General features: G+C 38.7%; 1 protein-coding gene across 1 annotated transcript in view; it reads right to left on the bottom strand.

Annotated features, from left to right (window-relative positions):
• The window catches only part of LOC132398550 (IQ motif and SEC7 domain-containing protein 3-like), a 165,238-nt gene that overhangs the window by 7,205 nt on the left and 134,111 nt on the right, over window positions 1-23,922 (bottom strand). The window contains exon 11 of the mRNA XM_059978171.1: window positions 6,277-6,323. Coding sequence (XP_059834154.1) covers window positions 6,277-6,323 — 47 coding nt within the window. The remainder of the gene's footprint in view (window positions 1-6,276; window positions 6,324-23,922) is intronic.

Raw genomic sequence — 23,922 nt, 5'->3', positions numbered from 1 at the left:
TGACTTTGAATTCATAACTTATGCTTCTTTCAAACTTCTATTTTGTTCACTTAACAACCGTTCAAAATGGATTGTTTAAGGAGAAACACAAATGCCCGTCCCATCATACAGAACCATGCAGGGCAGCCACTTCCATCTCTAACTTCTGATAAAGATGTCCAAGGGCTGGAAGTATGGAAATGAAATGATCACAGGCAAAACTAAGTTTAATGGTTTGCTGTGGTGAATTTTGCTCTTGGTTTCATGCAAGCAGATTGTGATGCCACAGTCAGAATTAGTTCATCATTTTTATTTAACAAATTTTATTAAAATTGGTGGCCATAACTAGTGATGTGGGTTCTCCCAATTTCCCACCATATTTTCAGGAGAAACCCCTTGTAGACTTCCACACATTTCCTCTGATGTTTGCAGAAATATTGGGAAAACCTTCCTGACTGTAACTGTGCTGCTTCAATTTCATAGCTAGATAGACAGTTATTGCTTTATTATCACATAAAGTATTGAGACATATATGTCTGTCACATTAAGGATCCAGTGAGGAAATGGTTAAAAGATGGGTGGTGTGTGTCTTAGGTCTGCCACCATCTGTATTCATTTTCAGCACTTCTTCTCAACTGAAGGTGCAGGATGACAAAATTACCTTAACAAGCACATTTACAGATATTGCAACTCATCTGTCTTCTTTATGGCAGCGAATTCATGCCATTACCATTCACAACAATCTTCCACGTGATGAATTGGTGAGGCTCACTCAGTTTTGTGGAAAACCACTAGTACTCAAAAGGATATCTGAGGGAATACTTGGCAATGAATGTGACAAAGTGATGCAGTGCAAGTACTGGTAACTTTAAAAAGAGTGTCAGGAGAATGTAATGGTGAGCAGCAATCAATACACATCATGATATACCACCGAAACAGAATCATTGCCAACTCTCTCTCTCCTCTTGTGTGCAGAGAAAGGAGAAATGCCTCAAAAAGTGATGGGGATTTAATAGTGATTTAGGAGGAGGTTACTTCCTAAACTAAATCTGTAGGCAACAATGGATCAGAGAACAAAGTAGTCTAAACAAGCTTTGTGCAGAGATTCCTTGTATTGAAGCAAAACATTGAACGGTTGTGAAAATACATCAGACATACAAAAGAAACGTGCATGCTATTACTGTAAAAGTAATATCTCACTATCCATACATCTTGTACATGATTGGATGAGTTTGTTCAGTCAAGTTGAGAACATTCTTCTGTCCTTCCTCTTCAGATTCCTCTCCCCTTATTCCAATCTCCAGTCACCTCCCTGATCTCTTTTCTTCCATCGCCCCTCCAGTCTTACTCCATCCACAATCTCATATTCTCCCCATACCATGCAACCCCATCATCCTCTCCATTAGGTCTAATCCTCTCTCCTCACTCCATGACAATCCAAGCATTCTGTCCTTCACATACCCTTCCTTGTTCTATCCTCTAATACTGGCTTCCCTCCTACTCCAATAAGCAATCTCCTGCCAATGCTTTGTCCTGATCTCCTAACTTCTCCATGTCTGGTGCTTGATTAAAAGCAGATGTTATAAAGCCTCAGACAAGTGTGTGAAGGAATGCATTTTGGAATGTGAGGCAGGAGAAGCTTTAGGTCCCCAAACTGAGTGCCAGCCCAAAGGAATATATCCTTTTTATTAATAGATAATATCTGTACATTTGTATTGGAATGGGTTCTCTGAACCCAGATGTTCTTGGGATCCTGGCTGTTTGGGTCTCAATAGGTTTCTGTAACATTTTCTGGGGAGAAAAAGGATATAATGTTGTCCTACTACAGTCGGCCTACTGGTAGTTCCTGGTGAAAAATACCTTTTGTGATCCGATTATTTGTCTCATCTGCTGAGCTGAGGAACATGATACATTCCTGAGCATTTTAGCATTTGTTTTCGGGAGTTTGCACAGAACTTTCAGGCAGGCTGTGTTTGGAACTGCCAGGAGTGGCAGCTCTGTGAATATAACACTGGCCAAATCCTGAGAGCACGGAGTGCTGTAACAAGTTTGCAGCTTACTCTGCTGCAATCCTTCCCTCTGCTGGGCGATTTACAATGTTATCAATCACTTAATTCAATTTTTAATCTTTCCTTTCTGAATAATTTGTATAATGGATAAATATTATCCAAATTTTTCTGAAAAAATATTTTACATTAGGAGTAAATATGAAGTTCTAAGAACTTTGTTGTGTAAAATTATCAAATTACTTCTAACTAACAGAGACACTGCAATACTTAATTGCTGAAGATCTAATTTTACAGTTGGGTAAAATATGGGGATACCACAGGAAAATATAGATGAGATGTGAGACGAGCCATGCCCTTATAGAATGAAGGAACCTACTGAAAGGACTTTTTCATTCCTTTGCTCCCAATTCCTACATTCAATTGTTCTAAGGTGTAGATATCTACAACTTTACTATTGTCATATCCAAAATGAACTGGATGAATGCTGCATTAAGAAGGAATTTTTGATCATGTTCAATTGCTCTAAGACATAGATATCTACACACTTTACAATGGTCATATCCAAGATGAATGCTACATTCTTCCTTTAAGAAGGAAGTTTTGATCCAATGAAAAGCAAGGAAAGATGGTAAGTCATTATTCCGAATGTTATTATAAGCTCATTTGCAGCCTCCTATGGACAGACATGTGACCCATATTTTCCCATTCTATGAAGATAATAAGATATTACTTGACAAATGATACCTAGGTGACTCAGCATAAAATTCAGCAGGACATTGCAGCTTTGAAGAAATAGCTTTTTCATTTTATTTTCTCATTTAATTTCTCCCATTTCTCTGCTTATCAGGCTATTCTTAAAATGTGGTAAATATATTTAAAATGCAATGCTTCCAAAACCTAACCTATTTTACAAAGTAATCCTGCATGATTTTCCTTTCTTCAGGATCAAAACAGTAAAAACCACTTTTCAAAAAGAAACTGGTATTGGAGAGGAGAGAAAGGAGGGCAGAGAAAGTGTTGGGAGTATTTGAAAAGAGACAACGAAAAGAAAAGAGAGTCTGGAAGTTGGCATTGAGACAAACAATTCCATGTCAGAGAAGTAGAAAACAAAGTGAGAGCATTGGAGAGAGCAGCCAGCAAAGTCAAGAGTAATAGTAACACATTTGTGCTTGTAGACTGCCCATTACTTGACATCCCAGATATTTCTTTGGAGTAATATCAACCTAAATTAGAGAAGAGATGGTAACATCTATGGTTTTGATGAAACATCTCAGAGAACAGTAGAAGTTAGAGAGATGGAGATGTTTCAGGAGGGAATTGCATCTGTAAGTACAGCACTGATGATGGACCAATTCAATTCAGAGGTGTGTGAGGGGTCTTGGTAGGAGGACCACAGATGTGATACAGGGTTGTACGGTTAGAGAATACTTACAGACTAAGGGAGTGAAAACAAATTGAAATCTGAGTATTTTAGAATCATAGCATTCCTTATCAAATCAGCAGTGTAATCTAGAGAGCACGCTGATGAAAGGTGATAGGAATTTATGGTGAATTTGTTCGCAGGCAGCAATGCTTTTGGTTGTTTGATAACTGAGTGGAAGATGGAGGCCAGGCTGGAATGTGCTTAAATAACCTGTCCAAAGTAATAAAGGCTCTGATGAACTTCAGCACTGTTTGGGAATATAAACTAGGTGGAAAATTTGTGAACTTGCTTTTAATGTGCAAACTTTGAAGGACTCTGAAAGTTCAGGCAACCTGTTTCTGTTTTCGACTGTTCCCAGGGAAAATGAAAGCAGTAGTAGGGAAAGAAGTGGGGTCAGAAGACAATGTCTTCACCCCTCTTAATTAAAATAACTATGGAAGAGGACATTGGGATAGTAACAAAAAACTGTCTAAAGAAGAAAGTGGACAAAGCAAGATAGAGAAGCATTAGAACAAAGCAAACTAAGCAAGCAGAAAACTATTAATAATGAAAGAAGTGACCAAATAATCAAAAACATGTGATCAAATTGTGAAGGTAGAGAAAGCGCTGTGGCAAAAAGATATAACCTGAAAGACTGGAAGATAGTCTGATGGGGGGAAAATGTTGTTTATTCTTTTCACTATTCTGTTCGCCTAGTCAACGCAAACATTGTTCAATCTTTTACTGAATAACTTATTTCATTTTAATCACTTATTTAAATCCATGTACTTTGTTCTTGTTTAATTTGAACTCAAAATATGGGAGAATGTATTTGGTAAGAAATTAATCACAGCATCATGGAAACATAGCACAGAGATGGGCCATTCTGCCCATCACATCTACTGTCAAAGAAACACATTAAGGCTACTCTGTACCTTAAGTCTTTTAACATAGTCCCAACATTACAGTTCAGTAAGTGCTCCTATTGGTTTAATGTTGATAGTTTCTGTTTCCAGACAGCCAGTTCTAAGATCCTGCCCCCTAGATGATTTTCTTTTCTACTAATCCCTCTCTGAATTAACTTAAATCTGTATTTTCTAATTACTGACTATGAGAACTATGTCTTTCTATTCACCCTGAATAGGAATTTCATAATTTTATGCATTTCAACTAGCTCTCTACACAGATCCCGTCATTTCAGAAAAGCAAATCCCAACTTCAGCTCCTGCAATATGTTTGTAAACATTCTCTATAGCGCTGACACATCCTTCCAGTAATTTGGTGACCTGAAGGTGTGAGCTAAATAGCATCTTACATAGTTCCATCATGACCTCAATGGTGTTATATTCAATGTCACGGCCATAAAGGCAAATACTCCCAGTCTCATTTAATCCACTGCCAATCTGTTCTTCTGCATTTAGCAATAATGAAGAATACTATTGAAAGTTAAACTAGAAGAGCTGGCAAATATTGTGCAGACAGAAACCTGCTCTGGGGTTTGGGGAGAAAATAGAATGGGTATAGAAAAATAAGGCAAATTGAAAAAAATAAGAGGAGTCTGCACATTCTTAAGGCTTAATGAGAAACTTGCAACTAAGGAGAGAAGGAAGTTTAGTAGCATTAGGGAGAAGCAACCACAATGATGGGGAACATTGAATACAGAAGGGAGTAAGAACAATCTGAGAGCAGAAACTGAACTCCCACACTGATGCAATGAGAAAAACAAACTAAGGATAAAATGAAGAAGAAATTACAGATGTAAACAAGAATTAAATTGACATGGGAGTTGTTCGTGGGATAATGGAGAAAACAAAAATAGACTGAGGATACAAGACACATTAAAAGGAGCAGAAAGGACAACAAAAAAACTCATTACACATAAGAAAGAAAATAAAAACAATCTCTAACATAGGAAATTTGTGGATGATGCCCAGGAAGTGGGTATCTGAGAAAACTGGCAAAACACTAGATGGGTCTTGGTCTTGACACATCTCAGAGTAAAGCCAAGGAAGTGCTGATATACAATTAGCAAAAGATGAGGATTTGCAATGCTTAGAGACTCTAAAATAATTAATATGGGGAGATTATGTGCAGGACAAAATGGGATTGGTGCAGGAGCAGTCTAAATAGAAACATAATGGTTGGTGGGGAGTCAGTGGGGAATATGCTTTGTTTCTGTCCTCTGTGGCTGTGATTCTAAATAGGGAAGATGAAATGCAGAATAAAAAAATCAATCATTCTGGAAGGATTGAAAGTTGAGAAAGATAAAAATAATTTGAACAAAGAAGTAAGCCATAGAGCATATAAGAATGTAGAGAAGTGCAAACAATTATAAGACACTTGAGGAATTACATTGGAGAAGGACTAACCAAACAAAGGGGAGAACTAGCGGCGTGAAAGGAAACTGAAGAGTTCTTCAAAGGGAGACAACCTTTGGCAATGAAAAGCAAAAATTGGAGTCAGAAGAAATAATTTTAGCAATTTCTGGAGTTGACAGAAAGAATATAGAACAGGTAGTTGGTTAGTGCAGAAACAATCTGAAGAGCTTTATAAGTGATCCGAGTTGAAAGGCAATGGGAGAGACAATAAATTCCTAAAGAATGAGGCCAGTTTGTTTTCATTAGATCATCTCCCCTGATTTATTTTAAGCAATTATTGCTCAGTGATATCAATATAAATAGTAAAACAAATAAATGATGTTAATACTGATGCAGATTCTTTGTTTGCTTTGACATGCTTTAATGATCTCAGGACTTAATTGTTCTAAATCTGTTCATGTGCCCTAAAAGGAATTAAAGGACCATGCCAGATCTGTGTATTTTAAATTAAATTGTAGGCAACTATGAAGCAAAAACACAGACCTATTCCAAAGCAGGAGTGTCTTACCTCCACAGCGTTGTTAGTGGTCTTGTTTTCTCCAGACTCTTTTTTGCCTTTAAAACAAAGAATACATTTTTTGACATCAGTTGAGATGTAGCTGTCCGTAGTGCTGAATTCTAGCTGAGTTGTGGTACTCCAGTCTTTCTTAATCTTCACCAATAGATATTAAAGGGATCATTGACCAGTGCCTTCTTTTTTTTTAAGAGGTCTGGTTGGAAAAGCATTTATATTTGCTTGTGGCACTCACTCCCTGCCACATTCTCATATTTTTGGTCGATTTTCAATGACATCATGAATGACCATATCATTTACTAGTCAGTATTTCTATTCACAATGTTATTTGGCAGCTATTCAATATATCATGCCAAAGAGACCATAAACAATCTTTTTTCTGACAGCTGATTTTTAAACAACAATTAAAACCAATACAATCTGTTAAGGTACAGTAATGATAAAAGGGCAATATATATGTATCTCCCATCCTAATATTTAGGAAGACTGAGTAATTCAGTCAAGTAATTTTTTTCTATATTAGTCCTTTTACAGATTGTTCTTTTTTTAAAAATTGGAATGCTGTCACCAATATTGAATTCTAAAAAGATTATATGGTTTTAGTACAGAGCATTATGGATACATGTTTTATTTTCCTGCTGTGTTTTCTTTACAAGTTAAGCTATAGCTTCCTTTTGTTTAAGCCTTATTGAAAAAAATAAATCTCCAACAAAGATTGCATCGACAAAGGTATGTGTTTTTTATGTCTGCTCAGCTTGGAGAAGAAAGATTATCTCCATTGCTCACCGTATGCAAGAGTGATTATATACAAAGTTATCAGGTCAGTGACCTTAATCCTCATGGTAAAAAGTACATCACTGAGACAAACCAGAGTCAAAGAAGTTCTTGTGAGTGTATCACAAAATGAAACAACTATATAGTGCGCTATATAGTAACCTCTCCATCTTTTGTTCCTCTAATGTTCCATTTTAGGAACTAAGATGGGCAAATTGGAGCACACTGGAAAATAGACTGAAGATAATGATGTATGATTAACCCAGCCTTGTGTGATCCACTGCAGTATACACACATATCTTGTGTTCATTATAATGATCTCAATGACTACTTAATATTATTTACATTTTTGTCAACTTTATGACATGATCAAAGAGGTCCAACTTCTTATGGCCAAGCATCAGTTCAAGGATATCTAGTACTTGTTAGCTAGTCTGTAGCTAATACAGCAGAGGCATGTTGTTGCTGAAATCTGAAACTAATAGAACTCATTCCACACCAATGGTTCAATTGCAAGACAATGTTGAAGAAGGCACACCATCACCCAATCTGACAATGGCTTCATCGGCTCAGATGCTGACTCAACTCATTCTGTAATGGCCAGCTTTGAGATAGCATCTGCAAATAATGAACCACTGAGCCCGAGTGGGCTGCAGCCTGGGGAGAAGGTGAGAGCTGGTGACAAAGCTGTGCATTCCTGCTGCATAACATCCAGATTGGAACTTGAATCGAGGAGCTACACAAAAACACTAAAAGCTGTTAACAATGACATATTCAGAGTATTGAGCAGAGTTGTATGCATGCATGCAGTTTTGCAGAAAAAGGGTTTGTATGGCTCCAGCCTCGTGCAGGGTTTTTTTTAATAGACCCTTGAGGTCAGGCTTTCCAGCATGGAGGTAGTGTCAGTTCCATTTCCAAGCTTGCAGACCCCACCATCACACAGAGTCTAATGGCAGCACCAGTCTCAGCTGATTCTCCAGCACCATCAGCAGCAGAAGCTCAGACTCCTGGCATCATGGGTCAGAATGGCAGTGTTCAAATATGCCTTCATGGATTTGTCACAGCAATTCAACATCTCCCTTTAAAATGATTGCTAAGGTAAACGTAACTGCCTCTGCCTAATTAACAACCTATGCACCTATCTCCTCTCCACCCAGGGAGAATGCCAGTAGCTCAACGGAGCATAAAGTAGTTATCTATCCTCATGATTTATTCTGCTGCTTCTACCACTCACTTAGTGAGGGGCAGTGGGGCAGTATGGATCTCATGCTGGACTGCAGTGGACTTTGGACTGGAGTTATCCTGTATGCTTGGTAGTTGGAAGGTCCTTGACTGCAGTGGCAAGCTGGGCCTCGCTTCAGCCTAATGAAACTATGAGCCCTGCAGACTGTTGAAAATAAAAATGAAGTCTCTTCTACCTGGTACTTTGGAGATAACTTTATGACCATCGAGTATAATCACAGTTCAGTTACTCAATCAGGGAGCAAAACAGTCTCTGCAGGTAGTGCAGTGATCTCATAGCTCAGGGGCCTGGGTTCAGTTCTGACCTGCAATGCTATCTGTGCAGACCTTGCACATTCTCTTTTAGATGCTCCAATACCCTCCCACACAAACTGGTTAATGTATTTTGCCCTTTGTGTTATTAGGAACTTTTTTGTGGGTGACGGGGGTGGGGGAATTGTTGTTAATTGGCATGCAAAAGTAGACAGATTACAGGGAGATGACTTGGGGAATGGATTGACGAGGTTGCCTTGAGAATTGGCAAAAACACAGTGGGATGAATGGCCCCCCTTTAGGTTGTAAGGAAAATGGTATACCTGCATTTGCCAAACATGTCAGGATTCAAATATGGAGCCCTCAGGGTAATATGGTTGCATTCCTTTCACTTTGGCAGAATTGCATTCACTCTGCCTTGGTGGTCCTTTGATAGATATTCATTGTCCTTGACAAGAGCTCCTTGTTTTTGCCAGGCTCAGCTTTCAGAACACCATTTGCTGACATTTGTAAAAATCAAACAGTTAACTATAAATAAGTTAAACTTCCAACCAGTATTCTTTGTTTAGCTTCTGGTAATAAACAGGAGCCAGTCCTCAGTTCTCAATGTAACTTGAAAGCAGTAATTAGCTTGAAAGGACAACAGAACAAACACTCTGTCTACAGAGCACTAGACTTGCTGGCTCACAGCACCTGGTCTAACTGCTGAAGAGGTGCAGTGTGAGACAATGGGTTATTTAATTTGGCTTATTTCAAAACTAGACAATGCAAGCTAAGCCCTTCAGTTCACAGAAGCTTGCAGCCCAGATGGATAATATCATTTAGCATATTAAATAGCTGATCTGTTAATAGTTGGAAGATTTGCGTACTCATGGAGTTAAATTCATAGCATTCTGAGAACTCTGTCTCCAGAAGCTTTTAGACCATTTGTGTGGTATCTGGACAAAAGATCATTTATGTATGAAGTCACCCAAGTGGCAAAAAGGCAGGAACATTTATAGAGCAGTTCAGGGTTTTTGGAAATGGTCTAAGAACATCAAGAAGCATGACAGAATCACAAGATAAATTAGAATCCATTTGTCTGCTTTCGATTTCTGCAATGGATGACTGGTTTGCTCATGGCTCAGTAGCATATCTGTTTACTTAATGGAAGTGTCCCTGTGTTTTGGAAATCCTTTGTGTTTTAGAAATGATTTACCATTTCGAAATTATTTAGTAGATAGAAATCCAGTTAGTTTTCAATCTGTTTTAAGAATGTTATTTGGATTTGAATGAGTAATACTAAAAATAAATGAATGGCATGTAAGCTGCTTTGTTAGTTGGAAGTAACTCCTTCTTTGGTAGTGGGGAAGGGAGCCCACATTCAAATACTGGGTATTGGCAGCTAAACTCACGGTGGAGGATAAACAGGGAAGTGAAATTGATTTTGAAGATTGGGTAGTTATAGGAGAACCTCACTTTTGTGAGGGTACCCTTTGCTATCAATGACAAGATAATATTAAGTAGTTTCTATCATTTTTTGGTTTTTCTTTCAGATTTCCAGCATTTGTAATTTTTATGAGTTTGACAGGATCAGCAATAAGAACCAGTACTTCTCAGCAACCTGCACTCCTACAAATCTTTGGTAAAAACTTGCTGTAATTGAAGATGCTATTAAAACAGCACGAGTATTGGAGGAGGATGAGGACCTACTTTCAGTGATAAATCCTGGGATGTCTACATCAGTTACCTGCATCACTGGTGCCTACTTTGACTGTACTGGTGTCACACTAAGACTGATGTCACAATTTCCCTAATCCGTATCTTAACCTGATGCATGAGTTTCACAAGTATCACAATATGGCAGATCGTGCAGATCATGTGACAGGTGTGTACATGAACAGCCCACAGAAGTGCCCAATTGGTCATTACAGGACATAAATTTGCCACCTAAAGTTGTACAATATCTAAGTGATGAAGCACTTTATAAACTACCATCTGTGTGGAATAGTAATGACGTTAAAGAAATATGTTGCCTTAAACAATGTCAATGAAGTTCTATAGACCCTACCATAACGTAATGAAATACAATGACCATTTTTCACCCAGCAAGGACAAACCAGAAACATTGCGATTAAAGATGATAGCCTGTCAAACCATGCTGGTACACAGTGAAATATTACCTAGGATCAATATTCCCTCTCATTTTTTTTTACAGCTATGTGGACCCACCATTGCTCTAAGCAGGAAACATTTACATGACCTGAAAACTGTGCAGGACTTTATAATGATTTTTAAAAATATACATATTATTAATATTTTAATGAAAATTGAATAATCACAAACTTGATTTCACCTATTAAATGAAGGGAATAATGAAATACAGTATAACAAAGAAAATACTTCATGTTTAACAAACTTTTTCTCGTCTGCCTTTATTCCAGCTGTGTGGCCACAGAGGCTCTGTGTGCTGGAGTGTTTCTGTTACTGTGTGATCACACACTTGTGCAGCTTAAAGAGAACATTGCCTAGGATAGTGGGTAAACCCCTCACATTTCAAATAGCTCAATATAACTTTGTAATTCCATAAGAGGCAGTGGATCTTTGGCTTAATATTTCATCTATAATACAGTGAGCTGCCAAGTGTGCCAGAGAAATATCACCAGGCTTGCATCCTCCAATACCTTCAAGAGAGTTTGAACCATGGGTTTCTGGCTCAAAGTCACTGTAATGAACCTACATTCTTTCCCCTAAATACAGCTGTCACTGTTTAGGGTGTTATCGTTGAGAGACATTTCTAGGCAACTCTTATTTTCCAACCAGCACCATATTATACAACACCTGGTCTTGTAAGCAACCTTATTCCTGGGTCTTTCATGATGAAAGATGTGAGCATACTGGCTTTGTCCACACTACTATTCAAGTAGATTCTCCCTGACCACTGTGGTCTCATTACTTAACCCAGCACATCTGCCTCACCTCTCCCCTTCACTCACAGCTATTTCCATCAACCATAACACTGTTCTTGGAAGCTATCAGTGTAATCCAGCCCTTCAGCTGGTTTGAATAGGGAACACCGGGCTTGATCTATCACTTAATAATGTAAAAGAAAGGGAATGAAATACTACTACATACTTAGAAGAAATAAAATGTAAAAGGTTATCTGTAATGAACTTTTCAGGCCTCTGGGGGGGCGCCAGAAAGTGTTGGGCTCTAAGGGTTTTAAACACCTGAACTGGTAAATTGTTGTTTAACGGGAGTCGTTACTCATTTAGAGTTCTTGTATTTTTCTCAAGTTACTCACTCTTTGTAATACAGTCTCCTGTTGCTTTCTCTTTAAGCCTTCCTACCTAAGCGCTCAAAGTCATCAAGGCTCTCAAGGTATCCCATGGCCTTCAAGCTTGAGATTCCCTTTGGGGTTCCCAGCCTCTCAGTGTCTCGGAGTTCCCAGGTCTCTATATCTCTCGAGATTCCCAAGTCTATATGCCTCGTGAGTCTTCCCAGGCATCTCTCAAGTTCCTCAGGTCTCCCACTAGAGGCCCCTCTCGAGTATCTCAGGTCTCTCGAGTCATCCTTGGATCTCAAGTTTTCAGGTCTCCCTGGCCCACCAGGTGCTAGCCATAGGGAGAGGGTTTTTTCGGGCATTTGAATTGGTTAATTGTTGTTTAATGAGAATCATTAATCATTGAGAGATTCTTGTGTTTTTCTCGAACTACTCACTCTTTGTAACGTGGCCTCCTGGTGCCTGATATTTAAGCTTGTAAGGTTTATTTTGATAGGCTCAGGGGTTCTGTGTTACCTGTATTATTTAAGTGGACACCCAATTAGCACTAATCACAGGGTCCAAGTTTGAGAATGATACTTTTCATAGTATCACTCAGCAAGCCACCAATTTTCCTTTGGAATTATTATGAATAAACTCTTGTTGCCCTCTGTTCATTGGAGTCTGTCTTTCCTCCTCACTTTGGTTCTGATATTGCTAGTGTACACTGGGACAGTGAACAATATTTTGAGAGTAGCAACTTTAGCTGAGCCACAATAATTGAAGAGGTAAAATATTCTAATTAAACATCCCTACAGGAAGCCAGAAGCAATGAGAAAGGAAATGAGTGTACAGATATTCTGAAACAGGAAATATTGTTTTCCACAGTCCAGAGCAAGAAAGTGAGATTCTCATAGTCTAGTAAGAGATAGCAGGGTGAGGAAATTTTCATTCTTCAGCCCTCACCCTTCCTTGAACCAGAAAATAATCAGGTAGAAGGCAGAGGAGTGAAAAGCAGCCAGTGCTTAGGAATCCTTCCCGATGTGCAAAAGTAATTCACTGCTCTGCCTACATTAAAGTACACCTTGATAGACCCTACCACATGGGGCCTGAACAATCTACACACACTCAAATTGATGCTAAATACTGTGGGCCAAAGACACCACACTTAAGATGTTGTCCTATCTACTCTCCAAAATGAAGAACTTCTCCAGAAAATCACGTACCTTCCTCAATATCTAAATTAACCAGATGAACTTATTCATGATTAGATTAAAGGTCGTTGAAGTCCTGTTTCCCTCCAAGCCAAGCACTTAACAATGCTTCATATGGAACTGATCAAGGACACCAACTCTTCATGTGATATTGATCCAATTCTTTAGGTTTCCACTGGCGCTTATTATACACTATTTATTTCAGAGTCATTATGACTTTTTATAAACTTGCACAATGTTATCATGCCCTGAAATAAAATATATTAAGGGGGGTACAACACGTGGGTTCCTTCTGTTAGACAAAGGTAATTCTGATAATGAGTTATCAGTGTCACATTGGCTTCTAGTGCAGTTACCACAAAAGAAATCTCGAGAGGGCAACATATTTATAATCTTAAATACAGAATTTTTGTCATTATCAAAGGTTCCTACATTAAAATTGATTTCCCTAGAATTAAAACAATTTTCAGTGTCTTGGAAGAGTTTTCAGTTTTTGAGGAGGAAGTGTCACTTTGCAATGAATGTATATCATGATTGTTTTTGATTGGACATGGCATCAAATGTTACAGGGAGAAGGCTGGGAACTGGCATTGACAAGGAGAAAAAGGAAGGATCAGCCATGATTGAATGGTGGGGCAGACTCAATGGGCCAAATGGCCTAATTCTGCTCCTATGCCTCATGGCCTTATGATGGAGACCCCAAACTGTTTTATCTTTATATGGGGTAAAGACCCACTTAACAGCTGTAGAAATACTCCCATGATGTGTAAAACTTGAATGGGCTCAATAGGGTCTCCACCATGGGCAGTCCCAAGCCCAGCTGTGAATGGAGCATGGGTGAGGCTAGCAACCCTATCCTATAAAGACCCAGAGCTACAGAAACACCAACAGAAGCTCTAAGGACCTCGTCCCTGGGAAGGGAATGACACCCGAGGACAACTTGGAAGGATAAACGTCTCTGGTGAGCTGTGTTGGCAGCCTATGCCCCAGTAGGGATGATGGACTTAAGTAAGTAAATTCAACAGGGTTGCAATTCAGTTGGTGGCTTCAGCAAATTGTTTGTGCAACCCATCTATATTTTATATTACAGCCCTCATTTGAGTTTATTTTATGTAGTACAATTTCAATTGCTTGCCAGAGGGAGCATAGAAGCAGCACCATGATGCTGCTGTAATTAATGAAATATAAACAAAGGATAATAGGATTGTGATACAGTTAACTTCAAAGTAAATGACATCATGAACCAAATGTTCATGGAATGTTGTGTGCATTTTCTTGCAGACATTTATAAAAGAAAGAATTTGTAAATTTGAATCTTTTCCAAACTTCAGGAATGCATATCATAGAGAAGTAAACAAATATAAGACTATAAGATACAGGATCAGAATTAGGCCATTTGGCCCATCGAGTCTTCTCTGCCATTTCATCATGGCATATCCATTTTCCCTCTCAGCCTCAATCACCTGCCTTCCCCTCCTCCTTATCCCTTCATGCCCTAACCAATCAAGAACTTATCAACCTCTGACTTAAATATACCCAATTCCTTCGCCTCCACAGCTGCCTGTGGCAACAAATTCCACAGATTCACCACTCTCTGGCTAAAGAAATTCCTCCTCATTTCCATTTTAAATGGACATCCCTATATCTGAAGCTGTGTCCTCTGGTCCTAGACTCCCCCACCAAAGGAAACGTCCTCTTTACATCCACTCTATCAAGGCCTTTCAACATTTGATGGGTTTCAATGGGAATTCCTGCCCCCCCCTCCGCCTTATTCTTCTGAATTCCAGTGAGCACAGGCACAGAGCCATCAATAAGTTCTCATACAGTAACTCTTTCATTCCCAGAATCATTTTTGTGATCCTCCTCTGAACCCTCTCCAACATCAACTCAGCCTTTCTTAGATAAGGGGCCCAAAAGAGCTCACAATACTCCAAGTGAGGCCTCACCAGTGCACTATAAAGCCTCAACATTACATCCTTGTTATTATATTATAGTCCTCTAGAAATGAATGATAGCATTGTATTTGCCTACCTCACCACCAACTCAACCTGTAAATTAACCTTCAGGAAATCCCGCCCAAGGACTCCAGAGTCCCTTTGCACCTTGAATTTTTAAAATTTTTCTCCATTTAGAAAATTGTCTACACTTATATTTCTTCTACTACAGTGTATGACCATACACTTACTAACATTGAATTCCATCTGCCACTTATTTGCCCATTCTAATCTGTCTAACTCCTTCTGGAGACTCACTGTTTCCTCAACTTTTCCTGCTCCTCCACCTACCTTTGCATCATCCCAAAACTTGGCCACAAAGCCATAAATACTATTGTCTAAATCACTGACATATAATGTAAAGAGGAGTGGTCCCAACACAGACCCCTGTGGAACACCAATAGTCATTGACAGCCAACCCAAAAAGTCTCCCTTTATTTCAACCAAGGCTCTATCCATGCTAGTATCTTTCCTGTAATACCATGGACTTTATTTTGTTAAGCAGCCTCATGTGCTGATAGTGGAATCTCAGTGCAGGAGAACTCACTGGTCAATCAGCACCTTTGGAGGGAAAAGAACTGTTGATGTTTCAAGTTGAGATCCTGCAGTAGGTCTGAAAGTGGAAAGGAAAAGGGCAAGGCAGCAGCAGTAGGTGGTAAGTGGACTTACGAAGGGCAAAGCATGATGTGCGGATGGTGGAGTAAAGTGTGGGTGGTGGAGGGTTGATCGGGGAGACAGGAGAAGGTGGCTGACAGTTGGAAGTAGACAAAAAAAAAAGCAGGCTGATCAAGCCCAATCAAGTGGATGAAAGTGGAGACAGCAGCTCAGAAGTAATACACAAGAACAAATAAGCTAACAATGCTAGAATCTGATAGGTAGGAAAGGTGACATTGGTATCCACTAGAGGAGAGATGAAGGGCCAATGGAACTAGATGCATTCTATAGACAATGAAATATATTTTTGAAGTTTAATTAGATTCAAAATTCAAAATTGTTTAACGTCACCTCCAGTGCACAAGTGTAAAGGAGAATTGTTACTCTGGATCCAATGCAGCACAAAACAAAAATACAGTAAGAGAAAGAACACAATAATAATAATAATAATCACAGTAAGTATAAATACATAAGACAGCTTATATATGTAGATTGATTGTATGTCCATAAAGTGAAACTAGGCATAGGAGTGTCTGTACATCATGTGACTGATATAAAGTAGTGATGATGGGGTGGGTTACTGGCTGGAGGTGTTGATCAGTCTTACTGCTTGGGGAACGCAACAGTTTTTTCAGTCTGGGGACTGAAACAATAGCGAGATCTCAGCCTGCACTTTAACAATAATCCTATAGGGTTGTTTTTATCCACTTGAGAAAGTATGTGGGTCACTGATTCCATCATTAGAGTATAAAAGAAATATGTCACCATTAAGCCAGCAACAGAATCCTTATCCTTTCAAGGGAATTTGATTTAACTTTTATCTGACATTGATCCCTATTATTTAATTATCAATGCTGCTCTGATGAGGATGTCAAGCTGCCTCACATGACAGCAGATTCCACTTCAAGTACTCTAGTAAATCTATCAGGGGAAACTTCAGAAATAATTTTATAATTTGCCTTTGCCATAAGGTACTTCACCCATTGGGAAAAGCATATGACAATTTAGGCATGTACTTCCCGCAATTTTCTCTTCATTAACACAAACACATGGGCAATTTCATGCCAAGGGGGGTTTTACTCAGGAATTTAATTGATTTCTCTGCAGCACCTTCACACCTGCTATCTCTGCTAGGATTTTAAGAGAGTGAAGATCTTCAACAAGAAGCATGGGTTGTTGGTGGAAAGGTGATCAAAAATAGATACGCATGCTGTACCGCCAAATCCCTGACTGGCTGGATATGAAGCAGAACTAACCTATGTAGGTTCTTCTCCAGTTTGGAGCATGGTATGTAAATACAACAGGAAAGAAATGGGACGCAGCCAACTCCAGCATTTCCAAATTTTCAGATGGTGAAATCTTGTTTAATACTGTGATCCGTGTAAGGGAAAACATTATCATTCAAAAGTTGGAAAGGGATCCATGTGGACTGCTATGAAACTGACTTTATATGAGGCTGATTTGTAAGAATGAGCTCTTGATGAGGTAACACCAACATGTTAGGGAATGTGAAATAGCTTACAGCAGCCACCTTCTGGATAGCAGTTAAACAATTGAAAGGAAGATGGAATGGTATGCCTCATTTTGAACATGGTGGGGATATATTAAAAATCGTGAGCTGCTCCCAGCATATCCTTGGGTATGTTGGTTGCTAAGGCGAATGATACATTTCACTGAACCAATCCGCATAGAGGGATTAGAAGTGGAGAGAGTGAGCAGTTTCAAGTTCCTGGGTGTCAAGCTCTCTGAGGATCTAACCTGGTCCCAACATATCGATGCAGTTATAAAGAAGGAAAGACAGAGGCTCAGAAGATTGAGATTTGGTTTGTTACCTAAGACACTCAAAAACTTCTACAGATATACTGTGGAGAGCATTCTGACAGGCTGCATCACCGTCTGGTATGAGGGAGGTGTGGTGAGCACACAGGATCAAAAGAACCTACAACAAGTTGTAAAATCAGCCAGCATCTTGGGTACTAGTCTCCATAGTATCCAAGGAGATACTAGGATACAAGGACATACTGCAAGGAGAGTGCCTCAGAAAAGACATCCATTGCTCAGAATATTTCTGTCTTTTCATTGTTACCATCAGGAAGGAAGTACAGAAGTCTGAAGGCACACACTCAGCAATTCAGGTACAGCTTCTTCCCCTCTGCCATCTGATTTCCAAATGGATATTGAACACATAAACATTACCTCACTTTTATTATTTCTGTTTTTGCATTATTTTTAATTTAACTATTTAATATACATATATACTCACTGTATTTTTTCTATGTTATCTTGTATTGCATTGTATTGCACTGCAACATTAACAAATTTCACAATATATACCAATGATATTAAATCTGATTCCAATTCTGATACTGATTCTGTATGTTTCAATGTTTCATGTGTTAGATAAATCTAGCTCTAAATCTAAATATTAAAAAAATTATAAAACATTTGTAAGTGGAATTATATGGAATTTTACAGGAATGAAGCAACTATTCAGACTATATCTGTATTTACACACAAAATGCTGGAGGAACTCAGCATGCCAGGCAGCGTCTATGGAAAAGAGTAGATAGTCAACGTTTCAGGCTGAGATCCTTCAACAGTGCTGCTGAAGGGTCTCAGCCTGAAACGTCAACTGTCCTCTTTTCCATAGATGCTGCCTGGCCTGCTGAGTTCCTCCAGCATTTTGTGCGTGTTGCTCAGATTTCCAGCATCTGCAGATTTTCTCTTATTTTTGTCGGTATTTATGATTTCACAAGAGCCTTTCTCGTGTCCCATTTTGCCTCAGTCTGCAGAATCAATGCACCCTTCTATGATTGGGCTGAATTGTTCTCTGATCTTAGTAATTTACTTGCAAACATTTTGTCAGCATGCAAGGTGACATCGTGAGTATGCTGTTGATTGTGTGTGTCCTTCGAAATGCTTGGCCTTTATATACTTTTCAATCAGCTGATTGGACGTCATTCCAGAAACTCATTTGTGACATGGCGAGGAAATCTATTCGCTGATTGACTGTGAGGGAAACTTTATGCATTGCACTCAGGAATTATGCCTGCCTCAGCTCATTTGGAGGACACATCACATCACAATCAACAGTGCACCGCCGATGTCTCATCAGGTGGTGATGAAACATTTGCAAGTAAATTGGCAAAATTGGAGAACAACTCAACCCAACCATCAACCACCCAAGCTACACGTCTTCCACATTATTTCCACATTCTTCTATTCCTTTCTCCCATGTGTGCTTGTCTACTTTCCTCTTAAATGAATCTGCCACCCATCTCAACCACCCTTATACAGCAATGAAATTCTCATCTCCATCTGCACAAAGAAACAACTTCTGACTTTATAACTGGATTTTTTTCTATAATGTCTCATTTATGACCCCAACATAAGTTCTCTTGAAACTGTTGCAGCATGCAACTATTGAATGATGTGTAGCAGTCGTCCAATAAGTTGCTTTATTATTTGACATCTATTCAGTTACCTTACAAACTAAATTATTCCCAGGAGCCATGATTTAATGTGGCACCAAAATTGCAATGCCGAGATAAGATCTTTAGTGAATATACTCACAATGATTTCATCCTGTCACATACATAAAGTTTCATATATTTTTAATAACTTTGTATTAAAATTAATCTTTCAGTTTCTGCACACAGCATTTCAATTTTTAGACTTTTTTTGCACTTTGAGAAAATCTGTCAGCATATTGCTTGTTTCTGGCAGGAATACTACCTATTCATATTTAGAGAGTGCACCAACACCATGCTTTGTCATTCTCCGTTTTACAAGGGTCTACTGTACATACAGTTCTTGAAAAGATCAAGACTGCAAAAGAATTTGGAAAACATTACATGATGCAAAGTTACTATGAAATAGGGCCAGAACTCAAAGCATCAAATCATTGCTTTCATATTGATTATCTGTATGTGTTCAGTCTAAAGGTTGGACAATATCTTTTCTCTCACTTTATGATTTTATAATGCACCCATCTCACATTAAAAAAAGTTTCAAGTCCCTGCCTATACGCTAGTCCATTCCTGTCAATCTTTTCAATGTCTATTCATATAATTTCTCAACATTTCACCAGTCTGAGACTACAGGTGTAGTTTCTGAAAAACCATTATCTGCTATATTTAAGGTACAAACGTCTGTACACATTACTTTTTGACTTCTAATCTCAGAAGGTGCAGGTTGTCCACTCCTCACTGCACATAAACAGCTCTTCTGTGAGACAGTTAGGAGCACCAAGTATCTGGGAATGCTCACAACAGACAGTCTCACCTGGTCCCTCAACAACAGCTCTTTGGTCAAGAACGCACAGCAACGTCTCCACTTCCTGAAGAGATTGAGGCAACAGAGGCTTGCTTTAGCTTGATTTTAATCATTTTTTTTACAGGGGCACCATTGAGAGTTTCCTGACAAGCTGCATCACCTGGTACAGCAATTGCAAGGCATTCGACTGCAAGATCTTAGAAAGGGTTGTAAGGACCTCTGAGAGGATCATTGGGGTCTCTCTTCCACCCATTGTGAGATTTATTAGGAACTCTGCATTTAGACAGCCCTTAGCAACATCAATGATCCCTCATATCCATCCAACAACTAGTTTGACCCCTACTATCAAACAGGAAATATAGGACAAGGACTGTTATGATGGGAAACAGCTTCTACCCCCAGGCTGTGAGACGACTGAACTCACTGCTACCACCCAGGTCTCATCATGTCATAGCATTATACAGTTTACTTTTTAATTTGTGACATACTGTGAATCCATATTATTATTTCTTAATTTATTTTGGGGTAATATTACTTAGTGTGTTATGTGTGAGTATATGTATGAACTGTGTTGTGCACGTTAATCCAGAGGAACATTGCTTCATTTTGTGGTATGCATGTATAGAATTGAATGACAATAAAGTTGAACTTGACTTGACTTGAAATAGTGGTTACCATAGTATTTTTATATTGGTATTTTGCTGGAATAGTTCAACAGTTGAAGGATTTGCACGGTATTATTAGATAGGGAGCTTCAGAATTCGAATCCAGTGGCAATGAAAGATTCCCAAATTTTTAAGTATAGCTAAAGTTGAGTTCATCCATGCTGGCTATACCATTCCTTCATACACCTAACTTGAGCTTTGTAGGTTTTATAAAAGCTTTGGACAAACAGAGGAGAATTACTAAAGAATTGATATTTTCTAAGTCAATGAAGCACCTCAAGATGTTCAGGGTAATGGCATGGAATGTATAGAGGAGTTGGTTACAGTCTCCTCTTGGGGACAATTATTGCCACGAACTTGTTGTAGGTGAATGCTACTTTTCACTCATCCAACCAAATCTCAATGCTGTTCAGGACTTGCTGCATTGGATAAAAATTGCTTCAATACCCAGGGAACTAGAAATTAGCTTTGTACATCTATCAGCAAGCATCACCTATGTTGACATGATAGAGAAAAGGTTAACACTTGGATGACAAAGATTTTGTTTCCTGAATATTTTTGAATGTATCTTATGGATTTTGAGCTGTTAATTATGGAAATCACCATAAAATTGCCCTATTACACACCATTTCTTTGAAATCAGCCATATTTGTTATTTCAATTCATAACCTAAGTCAATTAAAATGTTGCCCACAATGTAAGCTGAAAAGTTTTCTATTTTGTCCAGGTATGCCTCTACAAGATTAGGCAGGGTGGATGTTGCATGGCAGAACAGGCTTTAGAAAAGCTAGAAAATCACAGAAATACCCCATTCTATGCAGTGCAGTTACAGTGGTTTGCGATCGTGTTGATGTGCATGCTCTATGAGCAAAGAATATTTTGTGTACTCATTATAATAAAAGTAATTGTACTTTCAGGAGTATCTGTGATAGCAAAATGTCTCACCAATGCTGCAACAACAGTGACAATTCTGTTATATTTGTGGCAGGTATATGCTTAAATCTCAAAGACTGAGCATGACTCCTTTTATTAGGAATACCTATGAGCTCTACTTGGGGTGTAAGATTGGTGACCATCCTCACATTTTCTTGCATTCCCATTTAGACTTCTTCCTTGCAAATCTTGGCTCTGTCAGTGATGAGCATGGTGAAAGGTTTCACCAGGACATTGCTGTCATGGAGAAACAGAATCAGGGCAACTGGAATCCATCAATGCTGGCTGATTATTGTTGGACACTTCTGAAAGAAGGCTCAGACTCTGAGTACAAATGAAAATCATCAACTTTTTTAGTACCGTTTTGCAATTAAACACATTATATTCAATAAAAGTTAATTCCTTGTTTCTCCAAATTCCTATATGATAAAAGTAGTCTGACATTATAATTGTGTTCAGCTTCAAGTCTATCATAATTACATAAATTTTCTAAGGAAGCAATACTTCTGAAAAAAAAATTGTTGTCTAGTGTAATTAACAAAGTTGTGGAAGATGTTTGAGAAGGCAATGCAGAGTACCTTCAGCAATCACCTAAGAATGAAATAAATGGTCTCCCACAACCTTGGACATACAGCTTCACGTATCCAGCCACTGTTTTTTTTTAATTTCCATAATCACCTAATCTTTAATCCTTCCCCTGAATTTTATGTTTTGTGACATAGGAGACTATTTGGCCACTGGTCCTTGCCATCTCTCAAAACAATCCCTTCTATCTTATTCCGTCCTGTAGTTTATTCACTCACCAATGCTTGTTAGCTCTCCCAATTCTTCCACCAACCCCCAACAATGCATTTACAGCAGGTAATTAACTTGAGGTCCTTTGGAATATAGGAGCCCGAGTGAAACCATACTGGCACAGGGAGCTGAAGCTCCACGCACTCAGTACTGGAGCCCAAAACAGAATCTAGGTCACTAGAGCTGTGAAAAAGTGCCATTATCTGCAGTGCCACTGTGTCTGTCACTACACTAGGTCACACATGCCACACATAGTCAAACATTGCCTCAGGGTCAACTAACACTCACTTTCACCTCATCTCCAGAATTCAGAGGTTCCACTTACATTTGGATGAAACTTATAATTAAGTTTGAAACTTATTAGTGCTGCAGACGGAGTATCAATGTACACGATTTGTAAGCACTCATTCCCAATAACACTGTTGACAATGCTTCATACATTGAAGGATGTATGTGGACTGAAGGGAAGGAGTGGAGTGGACAGCAGTTAAAGGAAAAATTTTTAAAGACAGCAGCAGCAAGAAACTCAGTGATTGTAAGATTAAGCAGATCAAACACGAATTTGTGAAATAGAATTCATGTTTGATAAACCTGTGAGAAAATTTTGAGGTAGTAGCTGTCAGAATAGATAAGGGGAAACCAACTGAATTATCATACTTGGACTTTAAGAAAACATTTGATAAGGTGAGAAATAAGAAAAGATTAAGGAAATTAGAGCATGCGGTACTAGAATAATAAATTAGTGTGGGCTAAGGGAGAGAAAACTTAGTAGGAATAAAACAGATCATTTTTAACTTGGGAGGCTGCAACTGGAAGGATGCAGAAGAAATTAGCGCTAGGGCTCCAGTTCTTCCTCACAATATCAATGTTCTGAATGAAGGAATCAAGTTTAATATATCCAGGGTTGCTTATGATACAAAGTTTAGCTGTAAAGAAGATGCAGTGAGGTTCCAGTGGATCATAAAACAGATTGTGAATAGGCAAGCACATAATACTGCAGATGGATTATGAACATGTGAGGTCATCAACTAGAACAGTAGAAGGACAGAGCAGTTTTTGGTAAAAGATTGAAAGATGTTCATAATCAGGTGGACTTGAGTGTTCTTGCACATACAACACCGCAAGCTGACAATTACAGCAGACAGGTACAGCAGACAATTAGAAAGTAAATTGTATGCAGTCTTTATTGCAAGAGGATTTGTGTGTAAGAGTAAAGATAACTCGGTCCAATTACAAAGGGCCCTGGGGAGACCTCACCAGGAATATTGTATATAAGGAAGGATATGTGAGGACACTGAAAGATGTACAGATTGATTCCTGGGATTGCAGAGTTGTTTTGTAAAGAGAGATTAAGCAAGCTTGTCATGCATTCTTGAGTTTAGAATAATGAAAGGTATTCCCAATGAAAAGTACAACAATTATTCCCAATCTTAATCTCTTAGTTGTGGAGTCAATATTTCCACTAGCTGGTGTATCTCAAACCAGGTATCTCAGTCCCAAAATAAAGGTTTGGCCATTCAGGAATGAGATCGTAAGAAATATCTTCAACCAAGTTTTAGTGCATTTTTTGAAATATTATACCCAAAGAGATTGTAGATTTC

The sequence above is a fragment of the Hypanus sabinus genome, chromosome 8, assembly GCF_030144855.1.
Source record: "Hypanus sabinus isolate sHypSab1 chromosome 8, sHypSab1.hap1, whole genome shotgun sequence".
NCBI lineage: Eukaryota > Metazoa > Chordata > Chondrichthyes > Myliobatiformes > Dasyatidae > Hypanus > Hypanus sabinus.
The sequence above is the reverse complement of the archived record's forward strand: the minus strand, read 5'-3'. Positions and strand labels throughout refer to the sequence as shown.